Genomic DNA, 25,098 nt, shown 5'->3' with positions numbered 1-25,098 from the left:
GATGTTAAAGCGTCGAAAGGGAAAATTCTCTTGTAGGGCACTTCGTCAGGGAAGCGCACTGGTGCCCGTGCAGGCCGGGCCCATGCGAACCCCCAATGCGGGACAATGTCACCAGCCGTGGGTGCGGTCCCCCCGCGGCTCCTGCCGGCCCGGGGCCGTCCCCGCCCGCTGCCGTGGGCTCTCCTGCCGCCGAGCCGCTTGTTACATGTGGCACAGCGCCCTGCCCTATATAAGGGCCCGGCTGGGGGGTCCGGGCCCGCTTCGGGCTGCCATGGAGGCGGCGGAGGCCGCGGCGAAGGCGCTGCGGGCGCCCAAATGTTCCCGCTGCCGCAACCACGGCTTCGTGGTGCCCGTCAAGGGCCACGCCGGGCACTGCCGCTGGAAGCTGTGCCTGTGCGAGAAGTGCTCGCTCATCAGCGAGCGGCAGAAGATCATGGCAGCGCAGAAGGCGCTGAGGCAGCAGGAGCCGGAGCCGCCGGCCAGGCCCGGCGCGGAGCCCGCTCCGTCGGGCGAGGCCCGTGCCGCCGCCGCCAGGGAGGACGGTGCCCCCGAGCCCGGCGGCCACGACGGGAAGAAGGGCGCCCAGCCCGACGGCGGCGGCAAGGGCACGGCGTGCTGGGCGCCTCCGCCACCTCCCTTCAGGGACGACGGTAAGGACCTGAGATGGTAATTTTAAAGAATTAAGGACTTTAGTTAAAGAATTAGACGTGGACTTGCTGACGTAGACTTCCCTTCACATTTTGAAGAATAAAAGACTTTAGCACGTAGACTCCCCTTTTACTAACTAGACATTGCTGAGGTAAACTTCCTTTTTTTAACATAAGCCGGATTTAAGGAACCGATAAATCAGGAGACCTGTCAACTTAATCAATAGACTCCAAGAACACAATGTGATCGTAAATCAGATAGTCTTGAGAAAACAGGATCCTGGTGTCACCAACACTAAAAGGTTAAAAAGGCAAAGCGAGGAAGACGCATCTTACTTCATCATTTTGAGACCCCACCCCCTAAAAAGGACCACCGACCCGTTTCAAAGAACAAACTACGCATGCTTAATTGCTTTTTGGCTAATTACCATACGAAGCGGGGAATGGGATGTCCCAGAGTCATGAATATGCATTTGTGTTTTGGGTATTCAACACTTTTGTACATAAAAAGACCCTGTGATCATCTGTAAATTGCGCGTGTGTATTTGGGAGCTATCCCACACGCTGCCCGGCGTCGTGATAACACACACTTTCTAACTTCAAACTGTTAGAGAGTCTTTGTCCGTCACAGTTGGATATCGGTATTAGATCAATATCCATATTTTTTTAACAAATCAGACCTGTCCCCAAAGCCTCTTCCCGGCGACTTCCTCGGTTCTGTTTCCCGTGTGGAATGTGCCACTCGTGCGTGTCGCCGGTTGCTGGGCGGGAGCAGCGTGCCCGGCCGCCTCCAAGCTGAGGCAAAGGGGCTTTTCACCGGGAGGGGAATCGGTCTGGGACTGCAACCAGACTCTGTCTGCTCCACATGTTTCTCTGAATGCTGTCACCGTTTTTATAAACTCACAGGTACGAAATTCCAGCAACAAAAACGCTAAAAAAGCTCAGAGATGGCGTGTAAATAGGTAAGGTCATGCTGCAGCTGTCCGATGTAAGCATTTTATGCTAGCACTGTAAAAGAAAAAGACCTTTTTGCCTTAATTCATACCTGTAGCAAAACCTAAATCTGGCTGGCATGACTTGATGTAAGTGTATTTGGTATTTAAGAGCAGGGCATAAACTTCTCAGGTGGAGCAGTTGTTTGGTCTGTCATATCTTAAATTGTTTCCTTGAACATTCTTTCATGGGACTTGTCTAGTTTATTATGGTAACTCCATTCTGTTACTATAGGAATGTTGCAGAATTTCTTACTGACTTCAGTAATGAATCTGAGCCTCTGGAAGAGTTGGTAGCCTGCAAGACAAAATGTCCTGAGAAGCCCAGGGAAAAGACTTACTTTGGACATCTGTAGTCCCCAGAGAATACTGTCAATAACTTCCCTTTTTAAGCTTTGTTTTGGAATAAAAATATGTTTATAGATGACAGTAGCTATACAGACATCTGTCAGTCCTTCCCTTAATATTTCTAACCTGCTGACCAACTTCAAAAAAAGATTAGGCACAAATTACATTTCTGCAGAAGTAAACCTTTCAAAGGAAATTCTTTGCCTTTCTCTGCCAGTCGGAGGATGGGCAGACAAGAAGGACCCTATTTACATTCAAATAGCCACTCTACTTCTTTTCCTGAGACTTCAGAGAGGCCATATAAGATTCAAGATGCAAGATAAAAGTGAAGTAACTGATTTCTGCTTCTGAAGTTGTTTGTGTATGACCCTAAAACTGAACGTACGTAAATTCACCTAAGAAGTGACAGATAGGACTGCATTATTAGTACACTAGAAAGTTAGAAGTCTGCTATTTCTGTGGAATTTTAAGTACCACTAGAGTCAAAATTTAAGGTAGTTTCTTTTGCTCTTGCTGATGTACTGAAAGAAAAAGATTCTGCAGCCAGCTCTTTCCTAAGGACAAACTTTGCAGCATACAAGATAGAAAAGAATGCAAAATAACTGCATTACAGGGTCATCTGCTGCACCTTTCCTTAGTTCCTGAAAAAAATCACAAAATCAATTCATAGGGAGCTAAACATGAAACCAAAGGCCCAGATTCTCCTGTGTGAGAATGGAATTTGTTCCTGCATCTATTTCTACGTAACTCCATAAAATTGCACGGATAATTTTATTTGTTCTTCTCTCATTCTTTCCTAGCTCACCCTGCTTTTCCTCCAGAATACAGTGTCAACCCAGAATACCTGGAGAGAGAAATCCCCAAAGTGTACCCTGGGTGTTCCGGGGTATATCCTTACCACCCATTTTCCCTGGGATTTGCCATCAATGAGTCAAGCAGTGGGGAAGCACCATCACCTCCAGGGATATCACTTCAGAGAGGATTCCGACACATCCCTAGCAGCTATGTGCCAGGGAATGCAGCCACTGTATCGGTGAGTGGCACGTTTTTTAATTACCTGTGCTAATATTGTTTTATTTTAGCTGCCTTCTCTCTGCTGAAGTAACTATAGGAGAGTCATCCTCCTGACCTGTTACTTCATAGCATTTTGGTACATTACACTGAAGAAGACATTAGCAAATGATGTTAATAATCCTACCTGCTTTCAGTAGGAAAGCAGAGTGATCTGCCTCAAGACAAGAAACAATAGATTTATTATGCTTGTATAGAAATTCCCTGTCTCGTTTTAAGGGTTACCAAGAAAGAGAATGGCTGCTCCTGGTTTAAACAGACTACTGCAATGAGATGCCAGAACAGGTGGCAAGGACTTTAAAGGCCAGTTTTGCTCTGACATGGTCTGAGAAGTTCTTGCTCTTCAGTTGCAGCACGTTACCCTGTGCACAGGCTTTCCACGTGCCAATACATGCAGTGACATGGCAGTGTATGGACAAAAACCCAGAACTGGTCTGATAATGCAGATGTGTCCTGGGGAGAGTCTTTAGATGGAAGGTGATCTGCTTCGTGTGTTTCCACAGGTTCCAGATGGAGCTGGAGATTTCCCTCAAGGATACTACACTCCTCTGCATCAGTTCATCCCACCAAGTTTTCTGACAGGGATTCATTACATCCCAGCTCCGGTTTCACTGAACATCCTGGCTGAAACAACCAAGGAAGTTCATGGTAAGGAAATATGAGATAAGCCCTGAGAGAGTCACTGTTAAACTAGTTTCAGTATTTAACCACAGAGATGGCAACCCAGGAGACCCTGATGCCAGCTAGTTTTGACCTCTGTGATTGAAGCCAGGCCTGAAGTCCTGACTCTGCTCTGGGAAGGGCTGACCTCAGGGAAGGCAGCCTGGCAAGTTTGGGCTTTCCAGCTGACAGCACCTCAATCCCAGGCAGGCCTCAAAGGCCCCAGGACTCAGAGCTACTCCACAAAATGATCTGTTGGTGTTCTCAGAAAGAAAGTGTATCTCCACATAGCTAGTTTGCAGGGCTTATTTTAAAAGTTATTTGGCTGTTTTTCAATTTAGACAAATCGTTAGAAAATCATGCAGACTAACACTTACAAGGAATAATACTGAAATTTCTTGCTCATCTGAAAATCCTAGATTTTAATTGCTGGAAAAGAAAGATCAAATCTTCAAAATCCCTGATTGATTCCCACAGGATTTTAAATTTCTGTCATAGATTAAGTCTTTGTGCCCCTCTATTCTAGGTCTGTTTTATGTACTGTGCCTACATGTGGACATATTTGTGATTATATTCACAATATATTTTTCATTTGGCTGCAGCTAAGCTGTGACCACAAGAGGGTAGAGCTGCTCAGAGAATTAACCACTAATACTGGATGTGCAGATAGCCAGGTTTATTTAATTTTTAATTTTTTAATATTTTTTTAAAATGCAGATAAATAAATATAACTTTTTCTCAAACATGAGAACAAAAAATCGATAAGCTGTTTATGAAATAGATGACAATAATCACCCACTGAAAAATCGAGAGAGAGGAGGAATAAGAGAAGGAGAATGATCTCATCTGAACTGAAAAGATGGTGGTGGTGGTGATGTGAGACAAAATACAAATTGGTGGTTTTTTGGCCTGATTTCTCAACAACATAAGGCTCATGCAGCCTCATTTTCTGTTAATGTCAGTCCCCTCCTAACTCTTCAACCCATTAGCTATTTTCAGCCAAACGTATCTGTTGTGATCACATGCCTACACAGTATTGATGTGCAGGGGAAGCAGATGCTTCCCACTGAAGCATTTGCTTGTTGTGATGCTGGGCTGGCTGTCACTGTGCACTCAGTCCCTGCCTGGGGTGTGTGTCCCTGGGGCCTGCCACTGATCCCAGCAGTGGGGACACATCCCCTGAGCACTGGGGGCATCCCTGCTCCTGCTCTGGCTGGAAAGCCAAAAAAGAGGAAGCAGGAGAAGTGGTGGACAAGGGGAATGTGGAGAATATGGCAGTGTAGGGGTGTACACTGTAGAAATGTAAAGTTACATTAGGATGCTGATAAAGGCAGTGTGCAGGGGATACTGGTGTGCTGGAGGTGGAGTAATACAGGCTGAGTTTGAGGGGAAGAGAGGAAAACAAGGGCTGGCCTGCAAATCAGGATGTGCGTGTGAGGATTAATGGGCTTTGTGATTTGGAAGGGACAAAAATCTGGGGGATGTTGCAGTGGCAGAGAACACACAGGGAGCTGTATCTTTTCTGTTGGACTCTGAGGGAAGGGGAAGGAACTGGGAGTAGCACACAAACACGGGGGACATGGAGTGAAGTTACCATAGTGCATGAGGGAAACAGAGGAAATCCAGTCCTGCGCTGGTAAAGTGAACTTGTACTGGCCAAAAACTGATGAGAACAGGCAACTGGATAGAGAAGAAACACCAGCAGAGCAGCCTTCCCCAGGGAGCCAAGTGCCATCTAATGACCTCAGCCCTTAACACACACCAGCCCAGGCACAGAGCCATAGGAAACAATGCATCATGGATTGTGTTGCTCAGAGAACAGTCCAGTTTCCTTAGTGCTATGGAGAAAGTAGAAATTAATTCTACTGCATAGCATTTGTGCTCCAGGATATGTAGGAATTTGCAATTGTAAACCCAGTGAGGGGGGATAATTCTGCATGAGGTCACACAAAATAGCCTGGCAGCAGAAGATGCAGATGTGGAGGGAAGAGTGAAACAAATACATTCTTTCTGGAATTCAAGATGCTTGAAACAAGAGAAAAGCTGTAATGCATGGTGCATAAGGATGTGTTAGGATTGCATGATGTCTTTTTTATTTTTCAAACTGGAACAGACTCTAACCTGCAGTTAAACTTGGGAACGTCCTTTCTCCAGAAATCTTGAGAACTGAGGTGAAATTGGCTTTCTGGCAAAACTGTTGCAGGATGATGGATATAGAAAGCCCTAGCAAGGTGACAGCTGGTGAGGAGAAGTGTCTGTGATATCTGCCCCAAAGGAAATCTCAGATAAAAACAAAAAATGAAAAACTCCAAGGCTTACCTGTAAAAGATGCTCCTAGGGTAGGAGATGCTTCCAGAAATATTTGAGCTAATGAGGCCAGTTCGGTTCAGAGGGGTGGTGTGAAGTGTAGACGTGTTGTTACACAATTCCTTGAAGTATTGACTGGTTGTGTTACAGAGATTTGACAAAATAAACACAAGGTATGTTCAGTGAAACAACCAGTACAGCATCTGATGGTAGACTGATTGCAAATGACTGACTTTATAAAAGAGCAAGCCACAGAAAACCAAAGCCCAGGTTGCCTTTGAGGAGATGAGTCAGTTTTTCGTGGAAATTGCCAAGTAAATACTTTAGAAAATAAAAATCCCTAGTTGGATTTGAAAAAGGGATTATGAATCAGTCTGTCAAGGCCTTTGAGAATTCACAGGAGTGTTAGAAAGGCATGGAATAGCTTCACTGTGGGTAAGTGGGCAGAAGTCTCTGCCTCAGTTCTATTCCATTGCAGCTTCAAATGTGGAAATGTGATTGATTCCAGGTGTCACAAGAACTGAAACAGAGGGTTTGGTTGTTTTGCTTCTTTCTTTGTGTTTAACTCTGACATTTTCCTATTCTTCATTTTAGCTACTGAAGCTGACAGTGAGGATTCAGGGGTGGTTCATGAACGTGGCCAGCCTCCTTCTTCCCTAGAATAAACAACAGACCAATCTGTGTATTAAACACAGAGAATGGGCTGGAGAAGAGCTGAGAGCAGGCAGCACTGTTCTCATTTCTGAGGGTTAGTTAATGAGGGTGGAGTGATGCTTAATCACTGAGCAGCCACAGCAGCTAGAAGGGGATTAGTCCCCTGCCTCACTTCATGATCAATGTTCCAGCTGCCAGGCTCACAGCTCTGCCTCCCAAGCACTACAAAGCCCATGTTTCTAAAAGGTTTTCCAGTGGAAGCAGAAAATGATTATGACTCCAAATTTGTTCCTCTGCTGAGTTTACCTGGCTCCCAGACCGTGGTCTCTGAGCCATGTGCATTCTGCAGCATTTTCATGTTCATGACAGTAGTCAGAAAGATGTTGTTTGTATCAGTTTGCTGTAAAGGAAATCTGGTTCTGAATGTTACAGAAGAGTTAAGTGATGTGGAGCCTGAAGACTGCATGAGAGGGGACGTGAAGACAGCCTGGGCTGCCTAAGAACATGACAGAGGGGAAGGGAAGGGTGGGTGCTGCTCTGGAAGGGCTTGGCAGGAATGTGTGGAAAGGCCTGGTGCCTCCGCATGGTTTCTGCGTCCTGTAAGGCACCTTCTGTGCAGACTGGGCACAAAGTTATTTGGAATCACCTCGTGTCACACAGGCTTCACATCTGACATGTTGAAGGTCCTTGATGATTTATACATGATTTCAGTGTTGTTTAACTCGTGACAGCTGAAGCTGAGCAGTACTGTTTGTTTCTAAAGGGCTCCTGTAGACAGCTTGACACGTGTGTACTGGAAGTGCACTGTGGCGTAGCCAAGGTGTGGAGAGATTAGCCCAGGACAAAACACCACTTCTAATAATAATAATTAGTCAAATCCATCCGTACTATGATTGTCAATTATAATCTTTAATTAAAAATGAATGGTATATTCCTCTACTGTTTTGCCTGGATGAATTTTGTATCAAATGGATCAGCTGTTAATGTTTGAATAATTGGGGTGGGACTTTTGTATAATTAAAAAAGATACATTAAACTGTTGTTATAGTTTGATGTGTGTCTGCATGTAATTTTTCTAGCCAAATGTCACATGTTGCCCTAAACAGCTCTGTGTAACAGACTTGTCTGGAGAGAGAATTAGGCCTCAGTATCTTTTTCCTATGTCTGTCTGCTTCTGTAGAGATGAGCCCAGTAAAATAAACAGACTTCTTTTCTGATGCTTATATTAATAATTCCTTGCTCAATGCAAGAAGTAAAGAAGTTCTGCTAAGTTGAATATTTATCTTTTGTTTAATGTAGTAGATGATCTGCAGGAATGCTTTGCAGCACAGTGGTTTGGGGCAGAAGTGGAAATGGCAAATTTAGAACTGCCAAGAGAAAAAAAAAAAACAGAAAAACTCATTTATCTATAGCAAAGAATCTGATGTACAACTTGTTATATTTTAGATTTACAATAGGATCTTTGCTCCCAGGAGTGTTCCAGAACTTTAGTCTGCTTGGAAAGCTCTGGATACCTCTTTCTTTTCAAAACAAAATAATCTACAAATAGGAATACCAGCAGTGCCCACAAAGCATCTTCCCTCTGAAGATGGAGGGTTTGGTTTTCATAACATAATGATTTAAGAAAATAGTGATATTCAGGATGAATACTTGAACCAGCTCATTCCCAGATATTTTTCTTAAGTCATACTCAGTGTTGTATTACTCCTTAAATCTCAGAGCAAGGTGGATTGCAGCCCATTTCACTGACTGTAATGCACAGTCACTGCAGATACACTGTTTGCTCTCTGGTTTACTGGACCAGTAACTGCTTCCAGATTGCCATGCCCCCTTTTTCTCCATCTTTCTGAATTACCATCAGGTGAACCAAAGCCCTTACTTTGGCTGTCTGAAGGATGGTCTGGCTCTCCACGAGGGGCTCCCTGGCTGCAGATAAATTGGCATCTCCAGAGGGAAGTAGTGAGTTTAAGCAAGAGCCAAAGAAAGGCAACTAAACTGAAAAGATGGAGAAGTTCATTACTGGGGGAGTCTAAAAGTAGAGTGTTCAGTTTTAGAACATGTCAGGTGTGGCAAAGCAGCTGTAAGACCATGACCAAACCTTGCTGTTTTATACATCTGAAGGACAAGAAGGTGACTGTGGCAAAAGGTCACCTGTTTTTCACAGAATCCCAGAATCACTGGGCTGGAGAAGACCTTTAAGATGGAGTCCAACCCACACCCTAACACCAACTAAACCACGGTACCGAGTGCCACATCCAGGCTTGTTCTAAACACATCCAGGGATGGTGACTCCACCACATCCCCAGGCAAGAGGACTGCAGTACTTTATCATTCTTTCAGTCTAAATTTCCCTTGGCACAGCTTAAGACTGCGTGTCCTACAGCTGCAGGAAAACAGTGGGGCCAGTCCTGCTTAATATGCTTAATCCTGTCATCAGTCAAACTCTGTGTGGTGTCATTTCAGACTTGGACATTTCAGGAAACTTGGGCCCAAGTTCTTGCACCTGCCTAGAGATGTAAATGTCTTGGTAAGAGAATTGAAAGTGGGTAACTCTCGAACTGACAGGATGAACTATCTTATGTGGATAATTCAAGGTTTCATTCTTCCACTTTGTGGTCAGCTTGTCCTTTTTAACCAAGGAAAAAAACATTCCTTGACAACTGGTGGTGTCATACTGTGCACTTAAGGACTTCAAAGTGAGTAATTTTAATTCCAAACTTAGTGCCAACCAGTGTTTCCAATAATTAAACTCTGTGATCTCTTCCTGACTCCATTTATTTAAATAAATGACTTAGGGATAATGAAATCAGTTTGGATTGAAATGGAATGATTTGGATTAGACAAGTCACTCAGAGGTTGTTCCAGCCTAAATCATCCCAGAATTTTATTGGTTTTTATTAAGGCTGAAGCCACACAGACTTTGGTTGAATTAATAGAATTTGTGAAGGAAAAGGAAAGGATTCCTTTTGCTTCTGAAGTCTTTATGCATGCAAGCTGCTACTGGCTGCAGTAGGAAATCTGCATATATGCAGTTGTCATCATCACTATTTTCAGATTTTAGAGGATTCACTCCCTTGAGCTGAACTTCTGAAGGTGTGATTCCTTACAGCTGACACATCTGTCAATTCTCTGTCCTTGCTGCAAGTCCCTGTTTGTTCCTTGAAGGAGAAAACCTGGAATTAGGAGCCAGCTCTTTAACATTTACTACCACCACTAATTTCATTACTGTCAGTGGAATTCCTTGAGAGGGTAGAGAGTGGACAGCACTGGTTAGCTGTGCAAGTTTAGGATCCAGATTTTATACAGAGGTGTCTGTGACACTTTAAACCCTCAGATTATTGTAGACCTGCTTTTTCCTTTTTCCTTTTTTTTTTTTTTTTTTTTTTTTTTTTTTTTTTTTTTTTTTGGTAGGAGCTCTGGAAAAATGAAAGCAAACCCAAGAGATTCTAGAAGGATAGTATAATATGTCCATTCTGCAAACATATGTAGGATTCATCTGTCATTTCCCTGCAGCAGACTGCTCAGTGTTAACACTCCCGGGCTATTGGCTTCTACATCTGGACTGAAGCAGGTTTTCATATGACAGTAATTATAATACTCCTTCTAGGGTTTGTTTCTTTTTGTTTTTTTCTTCTTGGAATTAGATGCACCCAGTTGGAAACCTCTGAATCCATAGCAAGACTATAGCTGGTTTTTCCACATTAATGAGTAATTAATTTTGAACTGCAATCCAAAGAAGTATTTAATTGCTTACCAATAAAGTCAGCTTGCAGCAGAGAAAAATCTCCTTCCCCTTAAAAAAATAGTTTTCATGACAGAAAAATTCTTTACGATGTGAAACATAACTACTTTAGAACAGTGAAAACTTTAATTAAATCATTCTTATAGGCAAGTGGGTCTGCTTTTCCCATTTTTTGCCCAATATTTTACTACTGCAACATTAGCGTTAGTCACAGAGTTATGTCTCTGCTTAGCTTGCCAGAATGTGAGGGAGCAATCCAAATGTAAAGAGAGATCTTGTGGAAACTGTTCCTGAAATCAGAGAGGGACTGAGTGCCTGTTTTACTGCAGCCCTGAGAGAGCTCCAGATCCACCACAGACACCCAGGCAGTGACGTCTCCACACCTCACCTTGTGCATTTGACTTTTCCATATATCCTTACAGGTACATCTTATCACACACAAGTAAGCTCAGCTTCAACAATTCTGAAAAGAGCCCCCACAAAAAGTAGATTTATTTTGGCATTACTTTTAATTACAGTGGGTAACATTTTTCTCATTTCTTCTTACTGCTTCTTTGGGTATTGTCCACAGCCAGGCAATATTAGTGGTGACCTTGCTGCTGATTCCATAAGGTGATCCCCTATGGATCTAGCTGTGATTTCACACAGGTTTTTTTAAAATTTATTTTACACAACTGCCTTCAGTGAAGGCATTTCTGGTTTCATTTAATAATTACTGTCAGGGGTTTATAGCCTTATTGGCACAAGGGACTCAAAAGTGCTCAAGCCACATAAGCTACAGCAAATACAAAACATTTCTTTTTACAAAATTTTTCATTTTTCCAGAGAATGTGGTTTAAATAACAGTCATCTACATAGTTCCCTGGGAGAACCTTCCCAGTTTATTTTTTTTTTTACAAAAAGGTTCTGTTTTCCATTAAGAAATGTATTCTTTTGATCAAGGTGCAAATCGACCGTTTCTCATGCTCTTCCAACAGCAAATACACACTTAAATTCCAGAAATTCAAAAGCCTCGTGTACCTGCAGATGGCTGATTTTTTACATCCCCTTCCTCGTGGAGTGCCTCGTGTTGTGAAATGTCCCTTTGCTGCCGACGTTCCTCAGTCCTGGGGTTACAAACCCTGCCCTGTGAAAAACGAGATTCACTTATTTTGTGAATTTTAAGAAGTAGGTTTAATAAAAGATAAGACAATTAGGAGATAAAAAAGCAAAGTACGGCTGGCCGGGTACGAGTTGGCATTCAGCATTCAGAGACTTTCTTTAAATACCCTTTCTGTTGTATCAATCTGTTGAATATTTATATTTTTCCATAAACTAGTTTCCATATTCCAGGGACTGTTTTGCATGGCCCCTCCTTGGGTCTGCCTTTTTAGAGCTGCGTGTTTCTGGGCTGTGTCTTCACCATCACCTCCAGATTGGGCCTTGGTCTGTGCTTTTTTCAGATGGAGATGCCGATAGCTGGTGTATCAATAGCAGAGTCTTCTTCACATGTTCACTGGATGTTATCCCAGACAGTTTAACCATACTATATCACTACTACCACTATGCCTAATTTTCTTTACTAACCGCAGAAATCAGAACTTATATCCTTACCACAAAGTTATTAATCCTAGAGCACACAATTTGCGAAAAGCCAGCTTTATAATAGGCATTTATACCGTGCCCAAAGTCTCCAAAGGCACTCCAAGGCTGGAGGTTTACAGGGATGTGCCTGGGTCACCTTCCTCACTGTCCCAGGCGGCAGCTGCGCTTTGTGTTCCCTCACGGTGTTTTTTTAATGGTGGCCAGTGCAACAAAATGACTCGGAGGACGGCGAAACCTGGGGAGAGAAAAAAAAAAAAAAAAAAAAGAAAAGAAAAAAATCAATCACCTTCCAGAATCCCGATTCATTTCCTTGGAGTTTTGGGGGCGATTTACGGGGGGAAGAGGGAGCGGGCCTGGCCGCAGCCATGGCGATGGACTGTTCTTTCATGCCTCAGGGCAAACAGGTACAGGCTCGGCTCTCTGGTTAAACAATAAAACATGTACTATTTCAAATGTGTTATTTATAAGGCACTTTTGTTTGTAATTTGTTACATCTTCAGAGTTATTTAAATCACTTGACTTACATCAGTCTACTCTGCAGACTGTGCTATAAATTCACAAGTACAAGCGAGGGAAATTACTCCATATATACAGGAAAAAAAAAAAAAGGATTTTTACAGACTAGACCCATTTTTACCTTCGTTTGGGGTTTTTTGCTTCTTTCCAGTACTAGATGAGGAATGTTAATCTTGTTCTCTGTTCACTCCCGAGTCCCGTGGAGTTTTGCTGCCAGGCATGGTGCGGAATTCCTCAGCGAGCGCAGAGGTGTGGGTAGAGCTGCCAGCCCCAGGCTGGGCTCTGTCCTGCGCTCCCTTCAGGGCTTGTGGGCCCCTTCCAGCCGGGAATATTCCATCGTTCTACAGCCTTGGCGGTGCTGAGAGGAAGAATTCCGTGGAGAAGGTTGTCCCGTGGTGCCTTGGCGTTTGTTAAGCAGCGCAGAGCCCCGTGACAGTGCTCCAGTGCGCCCAGGCCAAGCTCGTGGTGGCAGCAGGATGGCAGTGAGTGATAACTACTGTTAAAACCAAGGTGTTGTGGTTTTGAAAACAAACCAAGTAAGAGGCTCTAAGTCAGAAATAAAATTTAATGAGAAGAAAAGGAAAATAAAATAGAATAAAATAAAATAAATACAAAAAGAAAAAACCACTGACAGAGTCAGAATACAACCTGATCAGGGTGATGGAAACAGTCCAGACGAGGTGGTCTTCCTGAAACAGAAATCTTGTAGAAAGGTCTGGTAGCTCCGGTCCTCTGGGAATCCAGTGGGTGAGGGCTGCTTCTACTGTCCCAAATCCCAGCTTATATCCAGGTGAGAATGCTTGGCTCTTCTCCATGGGCGGAGCATCTCACAATGGGATGATGAGTCATGGAAGAGGGCCTTGATGGCCCATTAAAGAGAGAGGTAATTCCCAGAGGGAGTTATCTGTGAGTCATGCAGAAGGCATTGATGGGCCATTAACTGAAGATGGTGATAGAATACATCCTAAACTACAACCCAGGACACAAGGTTTGGACAGCATTTACGGGATTGGATTGTACGGTATGAATCAAGCCCAAAACACATTACCCATACTTTATACAGCTTTACATTTGACACCCATTTTAAAAAGTTCTTGCTTTCAGACTGTTGTTTCAATTTGAGAAGTCTGAATATAAAACTCAACAAGCCTGTAGCATAAAAATAGGAAAACGAAACATTTAAGAGTTAACTCAGAATACTTCTATTTTTTAAGTAATTCAACACAGTTATTCATGGCTTTGGATTCCTTGGACCTAAATTTAGCTATAATGGGTGTTTAGCCCTAATGAGACTTGTGCTGATTCATGTTGAACTTCAGTCTAAGACTCGAGGTCAAATGAAATCTGACTCTTTCAGACCAATTTATGTCCTTACTGTGTTTCATACAAGTTTGGTTTGTTGACACCAGTGTCCAAGTTCAAAAGTGAAAGTTTAGAGGAAGAGAGTTAACCAGGGAAACAGATTGCCAACAGGGTGGTGTAAATTTCCCATTAATCTGAGTCTAAACCAAGTAAGCAAGTTTCTTTAGAAAACATGCAGGTGGATTATGTTGAAGAAACAGGTAAGATGTGTGTTTCCTGCAATAGATAATCCAAACTGCTCTTGGAGCCACAGAAAAGACTGGAGTTCAAGAAGGCACTTGCCTTCTGGAGTAAGCAATTTTCAGTCTGCCTGCTGAGAGGACCCAGTGCTATTAGGGCACTGCAAGTAGGAGAGTGCTATGCCTGCAAGACTGTCCTTTTGTTTCAGTGTGATTCTGTTACCTTCAGTTCAGGTCTCTGTTTTTGAGGACCTCTCTGCATGAGAGTTCCACATATTTATGTAGCAATATAAAGAAATTAACTTCTTTGTGTAACCGTAGGAAAAGAATTGGTCAAAGATATTTTTATACCAAGTTTCAGGCTTTCCCCCTCTAAGCCTAAGCTTGTCAAATTGATTAGTGATTATTACAGTGTTTAAATCATACAGATTCTAAGTAGATGTTAAATAAGCTAGCTCTTAGTGGGTGATTCATGAGGCAGGCTGCTCTAGTAGTTGAAGCTGAGTCAGGAAGGCTTTGTTCAATACCTGACCTCAGTCCTACTGAGTAAAGTCAGGCAGTCAATTCTCTTCTTGTCCTGGTTTTGTCAGACCAATGGTCTTAACCTTTTTTGGACTTGAAATGTTTGCAGAAAAATGATGTCTGAGAGCTGTTTAAATTATAGTGACCTGTGGAAGCAGAGCCTGTGTACAGACTTGGTGTGCGTGGTGTCCCTTGTGCTAGTGTTCTAGAGCAGCAGGTTATAATTAAAGGCACTTTTAATTGGGTTTTTTTTTCTTTTAAGAGTATAAACCTCCCTTCCAAGAAAAAGGCATTCTATTTTGAAAGTTGAGTGAGAGAATGAGGACATGAAGAATCTTTGCAGAAACAGAGCTAGAATGTATCCCAGTGTAGTGGGATCTCCAGCAGGGAAAAAGAGAGAAAACAGGACTCAGAGCCTACAAAGAACCAGTGGGGACCTTGTAGCAGTCACACAAATGTATTTAGTATTGGCCACAGTTTGCTTCTCCACTCAATGTATTTCAAGGGTGATTTCCTACATTATGTCTCCTGATACATTCAAGCACAGCAGTGGTACAAGATTGACATTCAGGACTTTCTTCCCTTGAATACTAATCTTTTACATCTGACTAAACGAGAGCCACAGCTGAGAGAAATAAATTTGGTGAAGAAACCAGAAACTTGCAAAGCAAATTACTGCAGTTGGAGGGCCAGTATTTCATCCAGTGAGTGTAGTTCCTTTTGAAGAGATGTGCAAGATACTCCTTTTGGAGAGAGGCAAGGAGAACACAGGCTAGCTCTCAAAAAACACAAGGAAAACTGTACATTGAACTACGATCAGAAGGCAAGCTCAGAACCTTACAAGATGTTTGTCCCCTAAAGGAAAACAACCCACGTGTGATCCTGAAAGCAAAATTGTAAATATCTCTGGTAAAGGACAGAGGCAATCTTTAGCTGGAATATCCCAGCAATGTTTCTCTGTAATGAAGACTCCAAACAGAATTTCCCATTTTCAATGGAATCCTTTCTAAAAGCATAAAACACACGTGCAGGATGATGGTGAGGGGCAGCTTCTCAGCAGGAGCAGGAATGAGTCAATCTTTGGAGAACACACAGTGAACTGATGCAGTCAGAAGGGTCTGACTTTGTGTGAGCTGCATCTTGTCACAGAGTCACAGACTGGTTTGGGATGGAAGGAACCTTCAAAAGGTCATCTAGTCCAACCCTCCTGCCATGGGCAGAGACATCTTCCACTAGACCAGACTGCTGAGCAAGTAAAATAATCCAACTGTGTTTAGAGTGGATAATCTGTAGGGTTTTGAGTGACTGGGGATAAAATTGTTCAACCTGAGCTGTAACTGAAATGAAGAGGCCAGACTGGTATCTTCTCTAAGGATAATTTCTGGATCATCAAAAGTTAATTCTTTATTCTCCACGAAGTGATGCATCCTCAGGGAACAGTACCTGTGTGAATAGGTACTGTGTATATTTTCATAATTAAGCTCATGTTTGAGAGGCTGGTTTTAGTGTCCTGGTTGGGAAAATAAGATCTTTTCCAATAGGTGGTTGATTTTTCGTGTGTGTGAGCAACATCAAGTAGCAAATTTTATTCACCATTTTAGAATGCTACCCATTAAACAGAGCTACTGTATATTTTACAGCTTACAAAACTGTCTTGTCAGGCAAGCAGATTTTTTAGCTATCTTTCTATTCCTTGCTGAGGAGCATTTTACAAGATATAAATGTGTTAGGAGTAGTGCACTGAATAATAAGTGAGAAGTGAATTTAAATGGCTTTCCATTTGCAGAAATAACCATTTTAGGCAAATATTCATGAATTATTCTAATGTTTGCAGAAGTTCTGACTGAATTGGTTGTTGTTCATTATATTAATTTTTCTGGACCTTGGTTTTACATGAAGCCAGAACTCTGTGGCCTTCAGAACATTTTTTTCTGGAACTGGTGATTTAAGTGCTGAAACACTAAAGGACTAAGCATTTCTCTTGGTACTCTGCCTTTTCTGCAGTGAGCAAACCAAAGTCAGTATCCCCAGAACAAACTGGATATTTAATGCAAAGTTTGGTCTAAGCTGGAGAAGGATGTTTCTTCCTGTCTACAACAAATTTATTTGTGTTTAAAAGTAACAAATTTATTTGTGTTTAAAAGTAACAACCTGGAGCTAAGGGAATTAAATTCAAAGCTTTAATATGCAGTTTATATGTATGTGTGTATATAGATATATTTACATACTTTAGTCTGCCCCTCTCCTTACCCCTGTGTAATGAGACTCCCAGGGAGAATGCAAGAAAATGCTTTCAGAAGTTTGGAGTTGAACCTGTTTGGGATTGATAGTAGATGCACATTACTGCAGAGAACCCAGTCCCTTAAATTTTGCCCATTTTTTGTTTGTGTTTCACTCGAATGTGATGATACCTGAAAACAGTATGAGAAATCCAGGCCCCTTCTGAAAGGAATATACAGAAATACTGATGATGTGTAGCTCAGCACTCCCCCACTGCCCTCCACTCCTCTTACAGATTCATGTTGCTTATTCTCTTAAACAGGTGAGGACTTGGCAGCTTAATAAGCCTGGCAAAAATTCCACGGTTAAATTGAAAATAATAGCCAATTCCTTCAATAATTAATCACAAGAAACATTGGCCTTTCTCTGAAAAGACTTTTCCCAACTAAAGAGAAACGTTTCAGACTGATTTCCCACAGGCAGAGACACAAATGCTTGTCAGGGACTGGAACAAGAAAGACCTACTGGTGTAAAGAGCAAACTGCAATATGCTCCTATTTTAACTTTTGAATGTTTGTCCATTCATGCTGATTAAACAGTCTGGAATATTTTGTCAGGTTTTCCAGCATTGTTGAACTGAGTAAAAATGTAATTGACTTAAAACAAATAGAAGAAAAACCCTCCTGTAATAAATGTCAGGTCCATGCTGACGGGAAAGAAAACACCTTGTTCCTGCCCTGTGACCCTGCGCTTGTGTTAAAGCACAAAGTCTCCAATCATACAAGTGGAACATAAAACCTTTCACTATTCACTTTCTCCATGTCACCAGGCAGGTATGTGGGAGAGCAGGCAATATAAGAAGCTGGATTTTTATTTATGTAGAAATTTGATAGTGCACCTTGCAGAGGAGCCTGGTGAAGTCTCAGCCAAAGATAAGACTCTTAACTGAGGAGCACCACGGTCCAGATCCTGCAGAGTCACTGGTTTGGAACATGGGACAGACATCTCTCTGCAGGTGATGTGTGGCTCTCAGAGCTGTGGCTCCTGAGCTGTCAGGGCTCTTTCTGCCTGCCCTGGTGTGCAGCCATCCCCTGCCTTGTGAGCCATGCACCTTCCTGCACCGGAGCTGCACAGCACTGGCAGCGGTCACAGGCCTCAGGAAACAGGCAGGAAGGTGATGGCCACGATAACAACACTGCCACAGCTGAGCCATGTCTGGTGTTGCTGTGGGAGATCCCCTCCCTAACAGGGAATTTGGTTTTGCCATACGCTGGCACAGTTTTCATGGCAGGGGTGGGCAGTGCCTGTTCTTGACTCCTGTTTCTCCTTTGGGAAGTGTAAGTGTCCTGGGTTGTAGTTTAGGATGTATTCTATCACCATCTTCAGTTAATGGCCCATCAATGCCTTCTGCATGACTCAGAGATAACTCTCTCCGGGAGTTATCTCTCTCTTTAATGGGCCATTAAGGCTCTCTTCCATGACTCATCATCCCATTGTGAGATGCCCCGCCCATGGGGAGGAGCCAAGCATTCTCACCTGGATATAAGCTGGGATTTGGGACAGTAGAAGCAGCCCTCACCCACTGGATTCCCAGAGGACTGGAGCTACCAGACCTTTCTACAAGATTTCTGTTTCAGGAAGACCACCTCATCTGGACTGTTTCCATCACCCTGATCAGGTTGTATTCTGACTCTGTCAGTGGTTTTTTCTTTTTGTATTTATTTTATTTTATTCTATTTTATTTTCCTTTTCTTCTCATTAAATTTTATTTCTGACTTAGAGCCTCTCACTTGGTTTGTTTTCAAAACCACAACAGTAAGTAAGCATCCACGCCCCGTTTAGTTAAAGTGGGTCTTTGGAGACCGGGTGGTTCCAAAGAAATCCACCAAGAGGCGTGGGTTGAAGCTGCCCTTCAGTAGCATCTTGTTGAGGAGAAGACTAGACCCAGATTTCGAAGAGAAGATTCATCGAATGAAACTTTCAGTGGGACTATCTTCAATCCTTGGGTTTGACCTCGCTCTCCAAACCCCTTGGTGTCTGAGTGTGGTGGCAGGCAGGTTAGTTTGCCCTCTTGCTGTCAGTGAGGAATGTGTTGGTCCTGTGGCTACCCCGCTGGGTGCTTTTCCATTTTCCTTTCAGTGTCTTTTGCTTCCAGCACAAGCTCCTGACCTTCACTTGTGCACTCTGCCTTGTTGTGCGCTCTCCCCCTGCTTTGCGCTTTCTATTTAGACAATAAAAGGACCGAAGGGAAAACAATGTTTCTTTATGTTAGAAGTACAGCAGCCTCACATGTCAATATTTCTTTTCCCCCTGTGCACTCTGACTCCGTTTATTTTTTTAAACACTTTGGCTTCTTTTGAGGAGATTCGAGTTCCAGAGCAAACCAGTTTGCACAATGTGCTCAGCTTCATGTTGCATTGAACTGATCGCATTTGTTATGTCTACCAGCTGATACAGTTTTCTGAAAATATTTAGCTTGTAATGTAACCCTCCCTGGTCTTCTGTTTTTATTAGAAACATGCAATTAATCACCCTAATTGTTCCAATTACCCAGAGGCCCGAGTGATTATGATAAAAAATAAATAAAGATAGTGATGGCGTAGTGTGGCTGCAGGAATGAGCATTCAGCACAGCTCAGGAATCTTCCACTGGCTCTTTTATGTCAGGGTAGATGTCCTGGATGGGTGTCCTTGATGATGTGCATATCCTTGATGCACATGCTGGGTGTCACATAATCCAGCCTGGATAATCCCTGCCCTTCTGGTGATCACTGTGTGCTGCTGCACAAAATGTTCCTGCATTTGGTACCAACAAAAAGTGTGAACTGATAAATAACTGCATGAGAAAGAGTTGAGGAAATAGGCACATATTGGCTTAGAAAATTATGTTTAAGAAACACTTGCATTGACAAGATCAGTATCATTTAGAGGTTATCTCTATATAGCTATATATATATAAAATAATTCTAAAATATCTGCAATCAAAATTGGGCCTGTTTCTGTTCTTTGTAAATTAAAAGCAGTGCAGATTTTTCTCCCTGTCAAATAATTCTCATGCTAGGAGCTTGAGTCTATAATAAGTTTCACTTGTTTGGCACATCCTCAGGCCCAGTTAAAAAATCCTTGGAAATGGTTCTAAAAGTAATGTCCAAACACAAACCTGTGAGCACTGATGCTGGTTGGTGTGCCAGGGAGAGCTCTGTGCTTCCAAGACTTCTGAAAATTTCCACAATGACTCTGAGCAGCTCTGGGGAAAATAAAGCCAACCATAGTCTGAATTTCTTCTCTTAAGAAGGAAATGGTGTTTTAATGTTCCAGAAAAGTGCAAACTACATGCCTTGATTTTGCTACCGAGAGGCTATGGGAGGAGTTTGCAATGTTCCCCAAGGAATGTATACATTTTATGTATTTATTTGTGTGTATATACATATGAGGATATAATTCTTAGCTCATATTAGCATTACATCACTGTTTTATCTATTCTAAATCTGGGTCAGTGCTGAATTACATTGCTGTGAGTGCAGATGGAGCTTGGACTACAGCACAGGTCTGAAATGCTGTTTTCTAATAGGATTAGTGAGTCATTTGTGTCCAGATGTGCATTTGTCTGGGGGAAGGGCACGGAGGATGGTGATGTCCTGACTTCAGATCCCCCCAAGAGCCGTGGGAATTTTCAGCACTTTGTTCCCCATCCCTGCAACTCTTCCCGAAGCACAGGGAGCTGGAGACCAGAGAGACAGGCAGTGTCAAGAGAGTGTTTCCATGCTAGGAGGGATTGAGCTGGTTATGGCTTGAGCCCTCAGAGATGTGGGGATGGATGTAAAAGAGGTTTACAGAACCCTAATCACCAAGGAGTCAGCAGATGCAAAACAAACTCAGTTGCAGAAAGTCGGGAGCCCCCAGGGTACATGCTGTTGGGTGGCAGAGGATGAAATTATTTCAGTAGGAATTGGATAAAATAAGAGGGAGAGGCCCACGAGAGCTATTACACACCAATATCCAGAGCATGAGAACAGGGCACTGAACAGGAGTTTAACTGGTGTGACTCTGAACATAATGCTGACGGTGCTTCTCCCTGGAACACTGGTTCCTTGAAAATCTTTCTGCTGGGCAGGTATGGGCTGGCTGTTAACATCTGTAATTTCAGTGTTGTTAATGAAGTGGGCAGAAGTCAGAGGGTACAAAAATCCTTATTATATAGGTTTGTCTTTGCTTGTACTCTCTAGGCATCACTTGCAGTCTGTGCTGGCTGTAAGCAGCTAGTCCATCATCTGACAGAAAAAGAATAATTATATCATTAATATGGACATGTATATTTTTGGGGGAAAATTAGTATGCCACCCAGTTAAGTAAATATTTACCAAGATCTGTAGCCTAGAAAATGCTGAGGGACGAAACAAATGCCAGTTAATTCTGTATACTTTGGATCAGATTTCAGCTACAGTCAGTGCCAATTATAAAACTGAATGGAGTGGCACAGTATATTAAGGAACATACAATTTGTCATACAGTGTCAACATTGCTGGCATTCTATATTTCTTGAGGTAGCACTTTTGAGCCAAGTCTTGTAAAGTGCCTCAGGATCTCATTTAGCATGTCAAAAAGTATATTCATTGTTAATTCTCTGAATGGTGGAGGAACAGCCATTGTGATTGACAGCTTTTGACAATCATAGCTGGACTAAACCCCTTAATGGTGGGATTTTGCCTGTTATAAGTATGCAGTGTTTGAAGCCAGCCCTGCTAGAAAAGGCTCTTCCCTGCAGTGACTGAAATAGCATTTTCTTGGAATAGTGTGTGGGTAACTTCAGACTGACCTGCTTAATCTTAAGGCTGATCACTTAACCTTAAGAAAGCCAAGACAGAACAAATCACAACAAAATGGGCAGAAATTCACATTTTCTAAGAACACGGAAATTATTCTTTATTTGGTGGTTACTAGAATTGGAACCTTACAGTCCTAAATGCATCCTGCTTATAGCTGAGACACCTTTAGCATGAAGTGTTTGACACTGAGGTGGCTTTGTTACCTAGAGCTGGGCAGCTCTGCCGTGTTGTGAGAGTAAAGCACCTTTCTGTGCTCCTTTTGTGCTCTAACAAAGCCTAAAGGCCAAGGTCAGCTCCACATCTCCAGTGATGCTCAGCACTGGCAGGGGAAGGCAGGCAGGGGACACAGCACGCTCCTCCAGGAACTCTGGGAGGAAGGGAATGGAATGGAATGGTGCTTGCTCCTCCAGAAAAGAGTGAGCTTTTGTATTTTTTACACAGCATTTTATTTGGAGGCTTTGTGACGTGTCAGAAAGCATCAGCTGGCAGCAGTGACCACCAGAGTGGCTTTGCTCATCCTGTCCTTTTCCATCCTCTGGCACTCCTGACTCTTTGAATTCACCTCTGCTGCAGCGTGATTTCAAGGGCTCGGAACATACCCGTCCTGCACAAGCACAGTGAAATTGGATACTTTTCTTTTTAATTAAAAAGATGAAGCTGTTTTGGCTGCAGTAAAAGTTACGAACGATGTTTTACAATGAGGGAGAGATGTATGACATGCAGGCCTTTTTGCAGTGTACCGTTCTTGCACAGCTCATTAGAGGACCTAAAAGCCCTTTGTATTCTGGGCTAAGCCTGATTGCTCTGTTTCTCCAATATAATATTTTATAAATGCCCATAAAAGAAAGAAACACTAGACTAAATTAATGTTTTGAAGTACTGTGACTTTGACTGCAAATGAGGAATAGGACTTCGACTACTGCCTCTAAGTTAGAGTCTAAAATGTTATTTTACACGCTATCCTATGCCAAGGCTTATTTTAAAAACAAGCTTTTGACAGCAGAAGTAAATTCACATGACTATCTGCATAAGGTTGGATACATTTTGTGTTGATGGTTTAAATTACCATCATCTTTTCAGCACCTCCCAATGAAAGGAAGCTTTCTTCACTGCTTTTCAATGCAGAGTCTGGCACACTGAAATATCAGCCACACTTCCTAGGAAGATTTTCCTGCAAAGCAGCTACCTGTAAGTGTAATCAATATTCCAGAGCTTTGGAGAATTCAGAGCCTACATGTCCTGGCTGTGCAGATTCTTCCACTGAGGCCAAACATGGCTTTTTGCATAAAATAACTTTGTAAACCACAGGATTAAATTCACCAAGTTACTACTTTGACTGTGTTTTGTGCTTTCTACTTATGCTCCATATAAAAAAGATAATTAAAAATTCAGACAAAAGAATAAACCTCGTAACTTGGATCAGCTTTTATTTCATTTTTGAAACTTTTTAACAGCCTGCTAAATGACAGTTAGCAGGAGTTCTTCCTTGACATGTGCTCTTCGAAATCACAACTGAATGTGGGTCCTCGGTTTAAGGAATTTTTACTGAGTTTTCATTACTTTTTTTAATTACTCTGTTACTTTTCTGCTTGGCTGAAAGGAAAAAGCTGGTTCTAGTCAAAACACTGTAATTAAACGTTCTGTAATGCAAACTCGTGCATAGTGGGAAGACCTGGCAAGTAGTGAGACACTTCACAGCTTAACGTTTACACTTGGCTGTCTGCTTATATAACAACTGTACCAGACACTGAACCAGCTCAGATATTGAATGTACTGAAGCTTCTTTGAGCTTCTGACTTTTTTTTACATCACTGTGCAGCCCAACCTTTATGCACATCCTGCTTATGTGCCCAGCTCTCCATTAGGTATAGTAAAAACCTCCCAGAACAGAAAACAAAACCCCTTTCAGATGATAAAAAGTGGAGTTAGTTGTGGGCTTTCTAGAGATTATCCCTCTGGAACATCGAAGGCGAGACCATTGCATCACTCAGTGTTACCAGACACTGTGAGGAAATCTGGAAGCCTGAAAATAGAGATTTGCACCTCATCTGTGGCCAGGAGTGGATCATCCATAAGACACTTGCATACCATTATCATAGATTATTATTTGTGTTACAGTAGTGTGCACTGAGAGCAATTTTAAGACTCAGTTAAGCCACAGCTGCAACACCCAACATCCTTTTGCTCTAGAAAACTATATTGGCAAAATGAACAAAGCCAGCAGAACGCTGAAGAAAGGAACTGGAAGCAGACAGAAATCCCAGCAGGATGGTGAGAGCCAGGGCAGCTCTTTGCTGCCTGGATATCACTTTGGGCTTTGTTCTGCATGTAGTTCTGGGAGTCTGCTTTGGGAAGAAGGAGCTAAGGTTTCCTTAGGGTTGTTCATCAGTTTGTTTCTAATGCAATTAAAGACAATTGCTCTTTGTGGCAGCGTGCACACAGCGAGCTGTTGCCAGCCTTGGTCAGGGAACTGACACTGCATTTCCCTATGCTTTGGATTCACCTCTTTGGCTTTTCCCTTGGTGAGGCTTCTCTGTCTCTTTTCCCACCTTTCCCCTCAAGCTTCTCACAGCATTGCAGCCATTTGGGGCAGCTTGTGATTGTGTTCCTGCTTTTCCCTGGCTCCAAACACCAATGCTGCATCCAAAGGACTTATCCCAGGGAGAACCAGTGCCAGCAAAGGACCCACATTTTCTCTTTGGCTCTCAGATACATCTCTTCTTCTTTCATCCCATTCAGTTCTCAACCTGTTACCAGCATTGTCATCACTCCGTGACTCTGCTGGAGCTGCTGGTGTCTGTGCAGCCCTAAGCCTGGTTCATCCAGTTTATTAAACTGGTTTTGCAGCTGATTCATTTCATTTTAGAGGCCCAGAACTGCTGAGCATGGGGCAAATTGCTGTCAGCCGTGGAGAGGAGAGCATCACTGCCAGCCAGGGTCTGGCTGCTCTCCCCTCCTGACACATCCAACAGCCCATGAGAAATCACTTCTGTTCAAATTTCTGGTGAGGAAGAATAGAAGCTGGCCAAGGCCTTAAGATTAAAATTCGTCTTTCTTACTTTCTTTTAAAGTACCATGATGTAATTGCTGAAAAATAAATGGTCAAGATTTTGGTTGTATTTCTTATAAGAAAGGTTGTCTTTCCAGCAGCTCAATTTCCCCAGCACCAAACTGGGAATTAGTTCAACACAAACATATGAGGAGAGTGTCATATTCTGAAAAGCTGCCTGCAGAACCTGCCTTTTCTTTTCTGGAGGGTCATGGAGTTGGGTGCTTTTTGTGCACATTCTGAATAAACTTGAGAAAACCTGGCTTGTGTCTAAAGAAACTTTAAAAGCCCCAATCCCTAGTTTTAGCTGAGCCCTCTGCTGCAGGCTGCCTGGGAAGGAGGGATGGGTCCTTCTGGATGGTTCCTCAGATGCCCACTTTGCAGGAGCATCTTTCTTGGTGCTACACTAATTCTGTTGCC

At 42.7% G+C, this 25,098-nt stretch overlaps 1 protein-coding gene across 1 annotated transcript; it reads left to right on the top strand.

Moving 5' to 3' along the window:
- The first annotated feature begins 254 nt into the window (after positions 1-254).
- Positions 255-7,180, top strand: DMRTB1 (DMRT like family B with proline rich C-terminal 1). The gene is made up of 4 exons (XM_066325580.1): positions 255-650; positions 2,788-3,020; positions 3,562-3,706; positions 6,620-7,180. Exons 1-4 carry the CDS (start codon positions 272-274, stop codon positions 6,688-6,690), a joined length of 828 nt encoding a protein of 275 aa, XP_066181677.1. The 5' UTR covers positions 255-271; the 3' UTR covers positions 6,691-7,180.
- The last annotated feature ends 17,918 nt before the right edge of the window (positions 7,181-25,098 follow it).

Source organism: Sylvia atricapilla, chromosome 9, assembly GCF_009819655.1.
Source record: "Sylvia atricapilla isolate bSylAtr1 chromosome 9, bSylAtr1.pri, whole genome shotgun sequence".
Lineage (NCBI taxonomy): Eukaryota > Metazoa > Chordata > Aves > Passeriformes > Sylviidae > Sylvia > Sylvia atricapilla.
This window is presented reverse-complemented; position numbering and strand designations above follow the sequence as displayed.

Bases quoted from the DNA above. Each gene is read 5' to 3' on its own strand.
- DMRTB1 (XM_066325580.1), top strand. From the start codon at position 272: ATGGAGGCGGCGGAGGCCGCGGCGAAGGCGCTGCGGGCGCCCAAATGT. The intron at 651-2,787 runs GTAAGGACCTGA...ATTCTTTCCTAG, and splicing joins ACCTCCCTTCAGGGACGACG to CTCACCCTGCTTTTCCTCCA. The intron at 3,707-6,619 runs GTAAGGAAATAT...TCTTCATTTTAG, and splicing joins AACAACCAAGGAAGTTCATG to CTACTGAAGCTGACAGTGAG.